The sequence below is a fragment of the Dysidea avara genome, chromosome 4 (genome assembly GCF_963678975.1).
Source record: "Dysidea avara chromosome 4, odDysAvar1.4, whole genome shotgun sequence".
Taxonomy (NCBI): domain Eukaryota; kingdom Metazoa; phylum Porifera; class Demospongiae; order Dictyoceratida; family Dysideidae; genus Dysidea; species Dysidea avara.
In genome coordinates this window covers 45,402,932-45,418,644 of record NC_089275.1, presented here as the reverse complement: position 1 = coordinate 45,418,644, position 15,713 = coordinate 45,402,932, and the positions used below count along the sequence as shown (strand labels likewise).

The 15,713-nt window shown below is 38.6% G+C and overlaps 2 protein-coding genes and 2 long non-coding RNA genes across 5 annotated transcripts in view; 2 read left to right on the top strand and 2 right to left on the bottom strand.

Moving 5' to 3' along the window:
• Positions 1–7,806, bottom strand: part of LOC136252397 (uncharacterized) — a 54,745-nt gene extending 46,939 nt beyond the window's left edge. The window contains exons 1-3 of the mRNA XM_066044822.1: positions 7,685–7,806; positions 7,230–7,367; positions 6,020–6,088 (exon numbers count right to left, since the gene is read on the bottom strand). The gene's annotated coding sequence lies outside the window, so the exon portion shown is untranslated. The remainder of the gene's footprint in view (positions 1–6,019; positions 6,089–7,229; positions 7,368–7,684) is intronic.
• On the top strand, positions 1,978–2,990 carry LOC136252396 (uncharacterized). Its single transcript, XR_010699539.1, has 3 exons — positions 1,978–2,346; positions 2,540–2,676; positions 2,733–2,990. It is a non-coding gene; the product is annotated as an uncharacterized lncRNA (long non-coding RNA).
• LOC136253899 (zinc finger CCCH domain-containing protein 4-like) lies at positions 3,295–4,370 on the bottom strand. The gene is made up of 3 exons (XM_066046558.1): positions 4,074–4,370; positions 3,930–4,022; positions 3,295–3,878 (listed from the first exon to the last, which is right to left on the bottom strand). The coding sequence occupies exons 1-3, from the start codon at positions 4,207–4,209 to the stop codon at positions 3,295–3,297; spliced, it is 813 nt and encodes a 270-aa protein (XP_065902630.1). The 5' UTR covers positions 4,210–4,370.
• A 70-nt stretch (positions 7,807–7,876) lies between the features above and the next one.
• LOC136252398 (uncharacterized) lies at positions 7,877–15,529 on the top strand. 2 transcript variants are annotated; one of them, XR_010699541.1, is made up of 4 exons: positions 7,877–8,124; positions 9,571–9,619; positions 15,157–15,220; positions 15,277–15,529. It is a non-coding gene; the product is annotated as an uncharacterized lncRNA (long non-coding RNA). The 2 variants fall into 2 exon arrangements; XR_010699540.1 differs by having other exon boundaries at positions 7,887–8,037; positions 15,277–15,526.
• The last annotated feature ends 184 nt before the right edge of the window (positions 15,530–15,713 follow it).

Below are 15,713 nucleotides of genomic sequence, written 5' to 3'. Positions count from 1 at the left end.
AAAAATCCTCATAATATATATATCTAATCCAAAACAGCCAAGCTGTAAAAAAAGTGTGCGGCCCTCAGAAAGGCTATGGTGAAAAAAGATGTGAAATCCAAGGTGGCGGCCAAGAAATGGCTGTGATGGTAGGTTAATGGTAAAAATTTTAATAATGACAATTCAGGTAAATTTTGTGAAGCGGCACAAAAATTCACCTGAATTGTCGTTATTAAAATTTTTACCATTAACCTACCATCACTGCCATTTCTTGGCCGCCACCTTGGATTTCACATCTTTTTTCACCATAGCCTTTCTGAGGGCCGCACACTTTTTTTACAGCTTGGCTGTTTTGGATTAGATTTCATTTCTTTTTGTATTTGTATACCCCAAAGCCGGCCTATGGCCAGCTTTGGGACTTTTTTAACCTATGTTTTTTTCTTTACTACAGGAAGAAGAAAAGATGAAGTAGATGTACTTTAAATATTTTATCAGTAAATGTACAAATTATATATATAATATATATGTGACCGGATTTGCGAAAAGGGGCCTTCCACACACATCCAATTTGCCAACTTTGACAAATGATAACTTCAGATTGGAAAGAGCTATTGCCATGAAATTTGGGCAGTAGTGATTTCTTTGCAGCTGAACTCTCCACATGATGGTTTCTTTGTAGCTGAACTCTCTACAAGGTAATTTCTTCTAGCTGATCTCTCTACAGGGAGATTTGTTTGTAGCTGAACTATCTACAAGGTAACTTCTTCTAGCTGATCTCTCTACAGGGTGATTTGTTTGTAGCTGAACTCTCTACAGCTGATTTGTTTGAAGCTGAACTTTCTAAATGATGGTTTCTTTGTAGCTGAACTCTCTACAAGTTAACTTCTTCTAGCTGATCTCTCTACAGGGAGATTTGTTTGTAGCTGAACTCTCTACAAGGTAACTTTTCTAGCTGATGTCTCTACAAGGTGGCTAGTTTGTAGCTGAACTCTCTACATGGTGGTTTCTTTGTAACTGAACTTTCTACAAGGTGACTTCTTCTAGCTGATCTTTCGATAGGGTTATTTGTTTGTAACTTCACTCTCTACAAGGTAACTTCTTCTAGCTGATCTCTCTACAGGGAGATTTGTTTGTAGCTGAACTCTCTACAGGTGATTTGTTTGAAGCTGAACTTTCTAAATGATGGTTTCTTTGTAGCTGAACTATCTACAAGGTAACTTCTTCTAGCTGATCTCTCTACAGGGTGATTTGTTCGTAGCTGAATTCTGTACAGGTGATTTGTTTGCAGCTGAGCTCTTTACAAAATGGTTTCTTTGTAGCTGAACTCTCTACAAGGTAACTTCTTCTAACTGATCTTTCTACAGGGCAATTTGTTTGTGGCAGAATTTTATACAGGGTGATTTCTTTGCAGCTGAACTCTCTACATGGTGGTTTCTTTGTAGCTGAATTCTCTACAAAGTAATTTCTTCTAGCTGATCTCTCTACAGGGTGATTTGTTTGTAGCTGAATTCTGTACAGGTGATTTGTTTGCAGCTGAGCTCTTTACAGAATGGTTTCTTTGTAGCTGAACTCTCTACAAGTTAACTTCTTCTAGCTGGTCTTTCTACAGGGCAATTTGTTCGTGGCAGAATTTTATACTGGGTGATTTGCAGCTGAACTCTCTACATGGTGGTTTCTTTGTAGCTGAACTCTCTACAAGTTAACTTCTTCTAGCTGATCTCTCTACATGGTGATTTGTTTGTAGCTGAATTCTGTATAGGTGATTTGTTTGCAGCTGAGCTCTTTAAATAATGGTTTCTTTGTAGCTGAACTCTCTCAAGGTAACTTCTTCTAGCTGATGTCTTTACAGGGTCACTAGTTTGTAGCTGAATTCTCTACATGGTGGTTTCTTTGTAACTGAACTCTCTACAAGGTAACTTTTTCTAGCTCATCTTTCTACAGGGTGATTTATTTGTAGCTGAATTCTTTACAGGTGATTTGTTTGCAGCTGAGCTCTTTAACCCTTAAACGCGCAAAGGCCATTATAATGGCCCTATTATTTATTACACCGAAAACGCACGAAAGTTTATGCTTACTTTCGCGAAAATAATCGCGCGTCTTTACAAGGCTGTATCTCTGAAAATCCTCGACGTATCAACTTGAAACTTGGTACACAGCTGGTGGATACCCTGGGGTTTACCCATCGTGACTATCAATTGTTTATCATTAATGCTTCTCTATTTATCCGAAGTAATATGCGCATAACTTGGAAATAACCGTCATGGTAGGTGGCTCCGTTGGCGATTCGCCTCAATACTTGGTGTCGAGAAAGAGTTGTACCCTTGATACAAGGTGGTGAAATTCCATTGACATAGCTGCAACTCTCAGGTATTTATGAATTTTAGAAAAAAACTTGTGGTATTCACACAATTGTGCGAAGTAACCGCACGTCTTTACACGACTGTATCTGTGAAAATCCTTTATGTATCAGCTTGTAACTTGGTACACAGACGGTGGATAACCTGGGGTTTATCCAATATTATTATGTTTTTATCAATAATACTTCTCCATTTATCCACAGCAATACGCGCATCATTTGGAAATAATCATCATGGTAGGCAGCTCCTCTGTCCATTCGCCTCAACACTTGGTGTTTAGAAAGGGTGGTACCCTTGATACAAGGTGGTGAAATTCCAGTGACATAGCTACAACTCTCAGGTAGTTGTGAATTGAAAAAAAATTGTCGTATTCTCATAATTATATTTACCCTGTAGGCATGTAACAAAGAACTCCAACACAATCACTGTAGCGTTTCAACATGCTGCCAAGACGTATTCTGGTGACTGGTCAATCAAATACCAACAGCAATCCATTTTATCATGCACTGTTCATCAAACATAAAGTATTATTATTAGCATTAGAATTTGAAAAACTTTTCAAACATAAAATGTACATGAAATATATACACTAAAGAGCTGGGATCTTTACTCAGTAAAGGGTTTGCCTCATTTAGAAACCACCGATCCAAGTGATTTCAGAGAAAAAACCACAATCGTGGAAAAACCTGAATTACAAACAGCTCTGTACATAACTAAACAGATAATACTGTCAACACATCTAAACTATATACATCGGCTGAACCTGTAAAAAGTCTAAGACACAGTAAATAGCATACACCCCTTATTTATTTATAGTTTTCCTTGGTGTGGTATATCTTAAAACAATTTTCAAGGCACAAATGAACCATTCCACAATTTACGCAGCCATACTTAGTACCTTTTCTATGTGTCTTCCAGTCAGAACACACTGCAAAGTCACCGTCAGTCCCAAGGTTCTCTATGAAATGGCGTTCCTCAAGCCTCGCAGGCGACTGAGGTGGAAGAGCCTGTGATTGACGTCCTCCATGCTGGCGTGAGCTATGTTGACATAAAAGTTTAGTAGCCAGTTGCTCCCTAAAGCTTTTGATGGTCTATGATCATTCACAGGTGTGAAACAGCACTCTAGAGTATAAGCATTATCGATAGCCAAATCCCTACCCCTACCGGTACCTCTACCCCTACCAGTACCTTTCCTCCTACCTCGACTAGGCACAAGATCCATTGGAGACACAGTTCCCCTACCCCTTCCTCTACCTCTACCCCTCCCTCTACTTCTACCCCTCCCTCTATTTCTACCAGACAAAGGATCAGATGGAGACGGTGAGTAGTCCCTGCCTCTATCACTAGGTGAAAATGGGGCATGTGGAGAAGAACGAGAGCGCAGGGAAGAACTAACAGGAGAGCCATGGTAGGCCACAGGAGAACCACTACAGGGGTATTCAGTTTCCAGGCTACCCATCCCACCATCACTCACTCCACTATGTAGCCCAGATGTTCCAGGATGGCTTGACTCATCATGACCTTCACAATATCTTACATCAACTATTAGAAGAAGCAGGACTCAAGTTATAAAACATGTGAAAAGCATTATACCTTCATAATCATCGTTTGTTTCTTCCTCGATGTCTTCTTCGTCGTTGCTGCACTCTTCCTCACGATCATTTTCTTCCACATCGCCATAACCATCTATAATGGCAGGCGAAGTGATAGGACCGATTCATCTGTCCGCCATTTTACCGTCTTGTTCCCTGGTAAGCCTATCAAGGACAAAAGAGTCTTCTCCATGGACAAAAGAGTCCTCTTCGTCCGAGTTGTTCCAGTCATCGTCGGTGTTGCTATAGAAAAGTTGATCAACAACAGTATTTTCATCCATATCTCGCTTATCTTTAATCACAGCACAAAGTTCTTGAGCTCGAATTAAAGCCCAGAAACGTGGCTTTCCGTTGCACTAAACCGTTTCACGATCACGTAATCCTAGCGCGCGCACCTCTGTGCCAAATATGGAGGGCCACTTAAATGGCCCTTGCGATTTCAGTGCAATATTTCGTAAATTCGCGTGCGCGTGTAAGGGTTAAAGAATGGTTTCTTTGTAGCTGAACTCTCTACAGGTAACTTCTTCTAGCTGATGTCTCTACAAGTCACTAGTTTGTAGCTGAGCTCTCTATATGGTGGTTTTTTTGTAACTGAACTCTCTACAAGGTGACCTCTTCTAGCTGATCTTTCTACAGGGTGATTTGTTTGAAGCTGAACTCTCTACAAGGTAACTCCTTCTAGCTGATCTCTCTACAGGGAGATTTGTTTGTAGCTGAACTCTCTACATGATGGTTTCTTTGTAGCTGAACTCTCTACAAGGTAACTTCTTCTAGCTGATCTCTCTACAGGGAGATTTGTTTGTAGCTGAACTCTCTACATGATGGTTTCTTTGTAGTTGAACTCTCTGCAAGGTAACTTCTTGTATTGATCTCTCCACAGGGCGATTTGTTTGTAGCTGAACTCTCTACATGGTGGTTTCTTTGTAGCTGAACTCTACAAGGTGATTTTTCTAGCTGAACTATCTCTTTCCATAGTTGCATGAACTCCCTACAAGGTAACTTCTTCTAGCTGATCTCTCTACAGGGTGACTTGTGTGTAGCTGATCTCTATACAGGTTTCTTATTTCTAGTTGATCTCTTGAATTCTCTTCAGGGTGACTGCTCTATTAGAGTATCTCGATCTCGCACTTGCCGCACCAAGTTGGATATTTCGTGTTATAACTCCGTGGCTTTAAGTCTGATTCTTCTACACCATTGATGAGTCTTTCTAAGATGATTACTCCATCTGTACAACGATTTTCAAAGCATTACCCCAAGAGGTTTATCTGGTAAGCGTGGCAAGCAGTGGTTTTTTTTTATTAGCTGATCTCGATTGCGTAATTGTTACACACTGTTGGTTTTTTCGTTGTATCTTCCTGGTTTTTAGCTCGACTTCTTTCAAACCACAAAAGGTTTGAGGTTCAATAGTTAACCTATTCACCCACCGATTTTCAGCTTCTTCCCATACGCGGTTTACCCTGTAGGCGTGACAACATATTGGTGTTATTTTTCGTGAATAATCGCTCATAACTCTTTGCCTGTTTATCGTATTCCAGCCAAAGTTGGTACCGCGATGCGCCTTTATACCCCCCTTCTGTGTGCCAAATTTCAAGGCAATCGGATATGGCGTTCGAGTTTTATAGCAGTTTTTGTAAGTGTGCGACAAGAAAAAGAAAAATAAGAAGAAAAAAAAAACGAAGAAACTGAGCCAATTTTTGAAGTCGCATATCTCGGGAACGCGCGAAGCTATTTCGCTCAAATTTGGAATGTGGAGTCCTGCAGTTGGAGGGCATGTCCACAGCAAAAATCGTCTTGCTTCATCAAGGAAGCACAGAGCTACGGAGGTGCGAAAATTGCGTTTTCTTTCTTCCTGTCAATATACTCACGGGTGTTACGCGCCGGCTTCTTGGGCCGCACGACACACTACCGTGTGTCTTGATATATATATAATCTGACAATTTTACATACACGATAAAAATGTAATAAATGACAGTACAAGTGTTGTGAAATGAGACATTGTTCTTTATACAGTAATTGAGTATGCTAGTCTCTTCCCATAGAATATACATACAATCACAATATACCAAAGTCAGTGTAATTGTATCAGCTTACCAATAATAATTCATCGATAACATCTGCAAGCTTCAAGTATCATGATCAGTTTGTTACTGACATGTACAACTGTAAGGAAATGGAAATAATTTAAATAACAGCACAATTAATTGATAAAATGATATGGATTGGTGATAGCTGACAACAATCGCTTAGCAACCATTGCCATGACCGTTACTAAGAAAATATTTCCAGGTCACAATAATTTTCAGGGTTGAAACTGGGTCAGGTCATATTTTGTCAGGGCGAATCAGGTCTGACCCACTTATACGGATTGATTGGCTTGACACTGTGGAAGTGTACGTATGTGTTGACTTGCCAGCCATGCCCACTTATTGGGATTGTGCTTTATCGTCTGTAGTACGCATACGTGGAGCCACATCTATTTTTCAGTAAGGTGTGTTGGTATGCACAAGGCCATGTCCGTTGCTGCCTGTATGCTTACGTGGAGCCACACTCACTAATCCATTGATAAATTGTATTTATGCGTCATACTCTAATCCACCCTTGCTGCAGTCCAGTTTCATACTTAACTATGCCTACTTATAGGGAATGCATGGGAATGTCTGTAGATATACCTGGAGCCACACTCATTTTCAGAAAGGTCTGTTGAAGTCTGTAGGCATGCACTAAGCCACACCTACCTGTGTTTTATCATCTGTAGACTTACGTGACCACTAACCAATCGTGAATTAACTTACCTACCCTAGCTAGTGGAGCACCCAAACTATTGCTCTCAACGTACACCTTGGTTTAAAACCGGATAAGATCTGGGTCAGTTCAGATCAGTGGGTCATTCAGTTCAGTAGTAGTGACCCAGTTTCAACCCTGATACAGCTGTATGTATATACACACTTATTATAATACAACCTAAATAGGTAGCTAAATGGATTATCAAAATATACGTTGCTGCCTAAAAACCACTCTTACAAACTCTCCAAATTAAGGACACAATAGAAAAATAGGCCAGTCTTTCCTCTACAGTTTTATCTCAAAATTCTGGGTACCAAAGTGTCCACAATAGAAACATTCCACTGTAGCTATGTAGCAAAAGGAGGCATATAAATTACCACTTGGTTAGCCAATCCATATCATTGATATGATATACACCTACTGCAAACAGACATTCAAAATGTCATGTTCATTTTATCACTTAGTCGCTCACAAATTATTGTGACACAATACACCTTACAAAATGTGGGGGACTCACCACTACTGTTGTTTCTTTGACCAAGAATTTCACTCCCATTGCTCTAGCCACTCACAGCACCCAGCTAAACCAGGTATAAATTGTACCAGGACATAGCTGGGGGAAAAAGCAGTCATTCACTGGCTGATGCTGTCTTACCTAAATAAATAAAATAAAGTAGTATTAAAAATTACTTCACAGATGCATTTACAAGTGTCTAAACATTAACAGAGATAGAAAATGCAGTGGACACAGTAGGAAAACATTTAAAAGTTTAGTCCACAAAGCATGTATGTAAGACCAGATCACGTTATTCATGAATGGCTTTTAACACATTTTACAATCCAGTCAGTGGTGAAAAATGTGACAAATGGACATATAATTCAACGTAAATGTGTGTAGAGTTCTATCCACACTACACATGCATGGGAGCCAAGTGTTTGAACAGAACAAAACATTGGATGTCAACTACGTACCTCTAAAATTTTCCAAGTTCTCTTCGCCATTACACTATTGGCAGCAGCTCCGTATACTAAAGAAGCCGTATAACAATAAAATTACAGGATTCCGTTGTGTGAGCTCCTTTGGGTTTTGTTGCAGCGTTAATCAACAGCACTTCTTCAGGCGGTTCACGCGTTATCATCAGGTAATTATCTGGCTTTAAAGGTATGCTATATTCAGGTAATACCTGACAACTGGTAGCGCGCCCCATTGTACTCATTGTTGAGGTTATTCGTATACTTAGTATACGGCGGATGCTGAAACGTGCATACTAGTAGCGGACTGTGACTGGCTCTCGCTTGGGCTCTCGGTACGGGCTACTGATCTTGTAAGTATGTGAGACTGATGTCAACACGAATAACTCAATAAATACGTTCCTGGATGGGTAGCTACCAAGTTGCCTGCTTGAGTCCTGGTGAGTGAAATGATTGCCGGCCATGCATGTGCATGATGTGTCCTGTATTTTGATAGAAAAGGTCTGGCTACGCCAGACTAGTATTTTGATGCACTTGACATCCTCAGTTCTGAGGTTTGTGCATAACTAAATAGTGGTGAGTCAGGACTTGAATAGGCTTTCATTTTGGAGATAATGCACTTATCAATGTTTCCCCACTACTATGAGCACGGGCAGAGGTGGGGATAAGTGGAGATTTGAACATTAAAAGTTCTAATCTCCACTACCTGGTGGTCTTGCTACCCCCTACTATTCCCATGGTCTTCAGTCTTCATGCTCGGCTTGGAACTACAGTGCATCACTCAACATATCTTTTAACAGCTTGCTTTTGTACATGATCTAGTAGACAGCACGTGAGCTTTGCATACAAAGAGATAGAGCTTAATGTGAGAAATCCAAGGATAAATCTCAGTGTTTGAAAGTAAAGAAAGTTCAACAAGATATCACCTGTGATTAAATGTCCCACTACCTGGGGCAAGGTTGGCGGTTGGTTCCCCCACCTCTGCTCATGTTTATAGCAGTGGTACAAAGCATTGATAGGTGCATTATGTCTATCTACTGATTCAATCCTCAGTGCACCAGGATTAGTCAGTGCATAAACGTTATCTCCATGACCAGTAAGTTCCTTGTGGTGTTACAATGCTGCGATCTGTATGTGGTTGTGTATTTAAGATACTGTGGAATTGCTGACCGTTAGCTATACAAGGGGGTTGTACTTCAAAGTATTGTGTACTATGCTTATGATCTTCATTCTTGGTCAAAGTACAAAATGGGCCTTGACATTAAAAGGACGCTTAACTCTTAATTAGTTAAATTCTCATAAAACTCACATTCACATTGTATTTCTATACATTCACATTGTATTTTTGTATGTGACTTTATAGTTGTCCTGTGAGCTACTACAAAAGTTCTTTTTGCCATTGATTTCGACCTAGGATGAAGATCACACTATACAACACATTGTAGTGTCACTCAGCTGTGAGTTGCAACACTCTTAAATTTGTACATGAGATTAACTGTACCTTGTACACAAACAAGTATCTTCAATAGCAGGCCTTCATCTAGTCGGGGGGGGGGGGGGGGGGGGGCAAAGGAAGGCCTTATGAGAGTGGTGGAGGGCAGTAGTGTAAAGATCCATGTGCTTACCATGTATACACATGGCATTTGGGCCTGGGGACATGCTCACCAGAAATTTTGTATTTTAGACTCTTGGAATGCTTTGGTGCATCCTCAGGTACCTGAGAATAACATGCCGCTGCGTTTTGTTGCTTCTGGTGCATTCTCAAGTATCTGAGAATAACTTGCCACTCCAGGTGATTTTTGCATTTTAGGTGTATTCTCAGGTACATGCTGCTCCAGGAAATTTTTTGTATTATTTATTTATTTGTTATACATTATCCACCTAAGGACCCACTACTGAAAGCCTGTGTAGCAGCTCATTTGACTTTGATTTAAGGTGAGTTTGTAATAAATGGTCATGGTATGTATACAGTGTACTTCTTGAGTGATCACTTGATCTTGGCCTGAGAAAGTTTAGCAATTCTGAATCAATTAAAAGATAAAGATATATGACTCCTCCACAAAGGGAAGGAGAAGGGTGCATTTTCTCCAAATGTCCCATGCATTGGTTGTGGGGATGCGGGGCTCTCTAGTACTAAACTTTTAGACCTTACTAGCTTAAAACCCTTCTATTCAGAATTAGGTACAAGCTACTAAAACCTTATTATTTTGTATACAAATGAAATAATAAATTTTCGCTTTCAAAATTAGTCATTGTGTTTACATGTAATTCTGTAGTTACATCAATAAACAATAAAAAACAACTATATCTACAGTATGATTGCAAAGTTGCATAGACTAAAGTGTGTGGTCAGAGTGGATATTAATAGTAAACATAATTCCCCATATGTAGCACATACCTTTTGAAGATGGTAATGTGTGTGAAAACAGGACATGTGGGCACGTACATTGGCCTACATTTTTGTACTTCCATCACTCTTAATATTATACATATTATTCTATTCCAGTAATAAGATATGACCTGTTGTGTGATGGTGTGTAGTTTGTGCCCACGTGCCTTGTTTTTGCATCAGGCTAGGGATACAGTCACATATACAAATAAAATTACTTGTACAAGAACATAGTAAGTATACATAGTAGCACGTTATTCAATTTAAGGAGTCCAGGGAGGTGATTCTAAAGTGGTATTGTAGCACAGAAACGATTGTTGATAATTTATTATATATTGAAATTTTGTGAGTATTACAGTCCCAGCCCTACATCTGACATTTTCTACAAGTGGAAATTTCCTTCAAAAGTTTCTATACATGTGATAGACCCTGGTAATGAATAGGAGTCATATTCCTTGCTTGACATAGAGAGCTTGTACCATGTAAATTAATATCCATAACCTTCCAAATTACATGTTAACAGTCCATTGTGCCATGTAATCTGTATAGAATTGTATATATTATATTGATGTGACCTACATTTCTAGCATACTAGATGCACAAGGGGATGTCATGTAGGGAAGTGCTGCAGATATAGATCTGCAACCACGGTCAAAGTATTGACCAACCGAAATTTATCATTGACCTGTGACTTGCAGTGCTTATTGTGTTTGACCTGTGGCTTAATTGTTTCTTGACCACTGTTTATTTTATAATTTTGTATGCCTCCCTTTGTACCAACAATTTCTTGGTGCGTGCTACCAACAACTGTGAGAAAACCATCTTTGTAATCACAATGAAATGTCTGGTGATGCTTAAACTTTGAAACATCTTCTTGGAGATCCTTACATCTTGTGAGCTATGTATAATTCCATAAACTTGATTCCAGTTACGTATAGTTTGGGCCTAAAACTGTGTTTCATTGATCATTGACCCACTATTTTACAGCCTTGACCGTTGATGCATTTGCAATGCAAGTGGACAACTTTAAAATAAATCTTCATTGGAGTGCACAGTTTGTTACTAATAATACGTACATGGTGAAAAGAATAGTATTAATAGTTAGACACCAAGACTAAGGGAGAACAAAGTAATTTAGTAACTTCAAAGACTAGAGGTAGTAACATCCCAAGTGTAGTACAACGGTGCTACCGAAGGACTACTAGATTAGCAGTTTGTCTTTGTATTGTATTAGTTTATCATGTACAAAATTGCTTGAGGGCATGCATGTGACTAAAGTGGACATGTATAGGTGACTAAGTGATTTAGTAAACCTCTAAATGAGCTATGATGTTGTCTATAATAATATTAAACTAGCTCAACCAGGGAACCTAAAAGGAGGCCTGTACGTGTAGTGGTCAGATGACCCGACCAATTAAATATAACTGACACAACATTGTAACTTATCATAGAAGATGTGCCCAAACACCTTAAAGAGCAGTGATACTGTGTCAAAAAGTGTTCTTGAGTCCTGCTGTGCTAGAAGCAATTTAAAGTTCAGCTCTATTATCTATGGCCGTTCAGTCATTTGTTGTATAATCAGTATAAATAACTGTCTACACTATGTTGCTAGTAAGGAAGTATTATACTAAGAACAATAATTGTTACTCTACTTATGACACCTGTCACACATGGTACTTCTATCAGCCAGTAGCTGATGATGTTAAACACTGTCACTATGTGCTGCCAATGATTGTGAGCAGCACAGAAGTTATTCAATAAGTAGCAACCATGCTGTAATGCTTTTAAATACTACCAACAGCAAATGTAAAAACATACATGATACCCTGCAGCCATGGGATGAATCAAAATTGTTAACATAAATAGGTAACCATGGCTATGATTCTGCACGTGTAAAGTAGTGGCTCCTACACTTTTATTTTTTTCTAGTTAGCAAAAATAAGTCTGCTTTCAGTGAGTGTGTGCCTGATAACACAACATTATTGTGGGCCTGATAACACAACATCTGTTGGTGATGTGGCTAATATCAGTACCCCTTTTGTGAATTTGTAGACAAGACAAGGTGAGGGGATTTCTCACCTTGCTTTTGTTGTAATTGTGGTTCCAACAGCTCCAGGTTTGCATATACCAATAGTCAGTATAATAACACAATATTGTAGCTGTATACAAATGTTGGTATCATGAAAATCATGTAATTTCAAGCTAGAAAACAAAGAACATTTTTCAGAAATTTATCAGGTATGGATGGTATACTGGTACATAGGTAGGTGCAGTCAAGCCCAAATATCCCATCACAAAGTTTTAATACACTATGTACAAGTATCTCAAAGACTTTCACAGGACTAGTAACCTGTAGAAGGTTGTATCAAGTCTCGCAGATGAAGGTATGGGCACCTAAGTCCCATATGGACCTTCACCCACTACCGTAAATCAAGAAAAATTCATCGTCAAAAAATTTTGTCACTGGCTGTATCAACGAAAATTAAATGACAAATTATTTTTTAACTATTATATGTATAATTTGTGCATACAAATATTAACCTATAGCTAATTATTCCGTCAAAAATTTTTTGTTAATTATGCAAGCAACGAAAATATGTAGCATTGAAATTTTAATAGATGAAAATTATCTACGTTGAAATTTTCCTAATTTATGGTACGTGGTACATGGACAGTTGGCATTTGCTTCCTCAGTGACACCAGGCTGCCAGGTCCCCATTGAACAGCTGAGTAGACTGGAGTAATGTGAGTAAAATTTCTTGCTCAAGGAACACCAAAATATCAATTGGTGTAACCAGACATCGAACTTATAGAAACTTAAATTACCAGGCTGATGCTCTAGCCACTTGGCCTGGTATTACACACACACACACACACGCATGCACGCACGCACCCACCCACACACACACACACACACACACACACATACACACACACACACACACACACTCACCACACACACACACTCACCACACACACACACACACACACACACACACACACACACACACACACACACACACACACACACACACACACACACACACACACACACACCCACACACACACCCACACACCCACACACACACACATGTGCACACACACACGCTCGCTCTATTTAACAAGCATGCAGGTAAGGCTCTACATATTAGTGAAAAACTACGTACATTTAGTGAGTTCAAACTCTTAATTATGCACTCATACTGTTGAATAGACAAGACTACAGTTTGTATGTGCCTCTAATATGCAAGACTGAGAATGTGGTGTACATGTATATCGCTAATGATGCTTAATAGTTGAAAAGGTACTTCAGCCAACTTAATGTGAGTCCAGTAGTCCATTCTAGTAATCCAGCCCAGTATTCTAGTCCAGTAATATGCATCCAAAAATTTTATATTTGCATGTTGTAAGATCTGCATGACAAATACTGAGTTTCATTACAAATATCAAAAGCAAATGCTGAGTTGGGAGTTGTAGTTAATTGGTGTGATTACAGTTGCACCATATAGGAATTAGACCACAACTCCACAGTAGTTTTGTACATGCGGCCACAATAGACTAGTTATCTTGCTATCCCAAACTCTGTGAGAAATGTATATACTCAAGAATTAAAACATACTATATTTTGGAGTACCTAGTCTGATGTATATGATATTATCTGCATGGAGGCACTTCTTATAAACTGAAGCAGATAGACTTTATTTCCATTTTAGGATGCGTAAGACAGTCATCAGCAAGTATATATGCCATTTGTTTACCAAGTGAAATTGGCTGGCATACATATAACCTGAAACTTTTGTGAAAAAATATTGGAGTAAAAACTTGGTATAGGGGTAGAAATATTAACTAATTCCTTATATCCCATGCAACTTACTTTTTGTAAAGTTAGCTAACTAGAAATCAGGTTACTAGTTAGCTTCATGTCCTTGTTTGTTGCCATTTCACCCAGGGGGAAAAATATACTGTATGCAATGGAAATGGAAAAAAGTCAAATCTTCGTGACATGTATATTAGGGTAAAACTCTTATTTAGTGGCCACTTCCCAAAAAAACCTCATTACAAAAACCACCTCTGTGCAAGGTCACAAGATGACGAAGACACACTTATATCCAAGAACATTACAGTGACTACCTCCTTACAATAACCACCTCTTTACATAAACCACTTCTTAAGATTTCATAGCTAAGCTACAAATATGTATATATTGCATGACTTGTTCACTAACACACCTAGAAAATGATAGGTACCTATACAGGTCATCTTTTAAGACTGCCGTTTCTTTGACGCAGTTATAGTTTACAACAACACTTTATGAGTCCATTACAAACCAACCAACTGATTTATGGTACAGATGGTCTGATCAGACCAAAATATGGAGGATAATATTGACCTTACCATGGGGTCACAAAGAGGAGATACACCATTAATTTTCGCGTACATATTTTACACATTATAGTATAGGTCCTGGAGTATACCTGGCTACAGTTATGGGTTGGGATCATGATGAATATATGTACAAATTCATTATTACATTCGGTTTTTGTAAAGAGGTGGTCATTATAGGTCATTAAGTGTGCCTTTGGCATCTTTGAGACCTAATTACAATGTGGTCTTTGTACAGAGATGGTCTTTGTAATGAGGTGGTCTTTGTACAGAAATGGTCTTTGTAACGAGGTGGTGACTAAGCAAGGGTTTTACCCTAGTGTATACATGTAAATGAAGATTATTTTGACCTTTTACGATTTCTGTTTCCATTTCCACTGCTTCCAATTCCCCCAGTAGGTGTTTGGTTTTAATGCATGATTACTAGATACTATGTAACCATTGTTGTAACATAGTTACAGTACAGAGAAAAGTAGCTATAGTTATCCCAACGGACTGCACATATAATTTAGACAACTCATAATTTTAAAATCCTGTGTGATTTTTCCATTTTGTAAGTCAAAATTAATGTTATATACGATGTCCTGTACTGTGCAAGTATGTCTGTACATGTATTGTGTTCATATGTAGTAACTGCTTGTCTGTATTCAATTTATTCATGGTGGTGGACATTAGTGACCCACATGATTTTATTTAATAGATTAAAGTGACATGATGGGATTTCAACAGTTCAGTGATGCAGGCCATCAATGCTTGTTACATAGGTAAGCTATAGTTTATATACAGTGCAGTTGAGTATGCCATTAAATATAACTAACAGGTCATTCTAAGGAGACATAGAAAGGGACCCTTACTGCAGCACTGCATCAAACAGCAATACAGCAGTTACAATGTTGCATATTTAAGCGTTCTGTGTGTACATATGCAGTGTACATGTATGATGCAAATTAAACCAATACATGCCGTAGTTGTACTGTTTCAAATATAATAGATTTGTATGCTGTAATGTACTGGCACAACAGTGTGGGCAGATAATATTATGTGTGTTTTATAAGAGTGATTGCAAGTTCAACAACATGTACTGTGTACAGGTATATCACACACTGAAAAACCATATAATATGCAGTGTATAGTACATATGCTTATAACCTTAATGTAATCACTTAAGTGTATATAGTATTATTTTATCATACATTACAATTATTATTATACATGCCGGCATTCTGCAATTGTTGAAGGATCTTTACTATATTATAT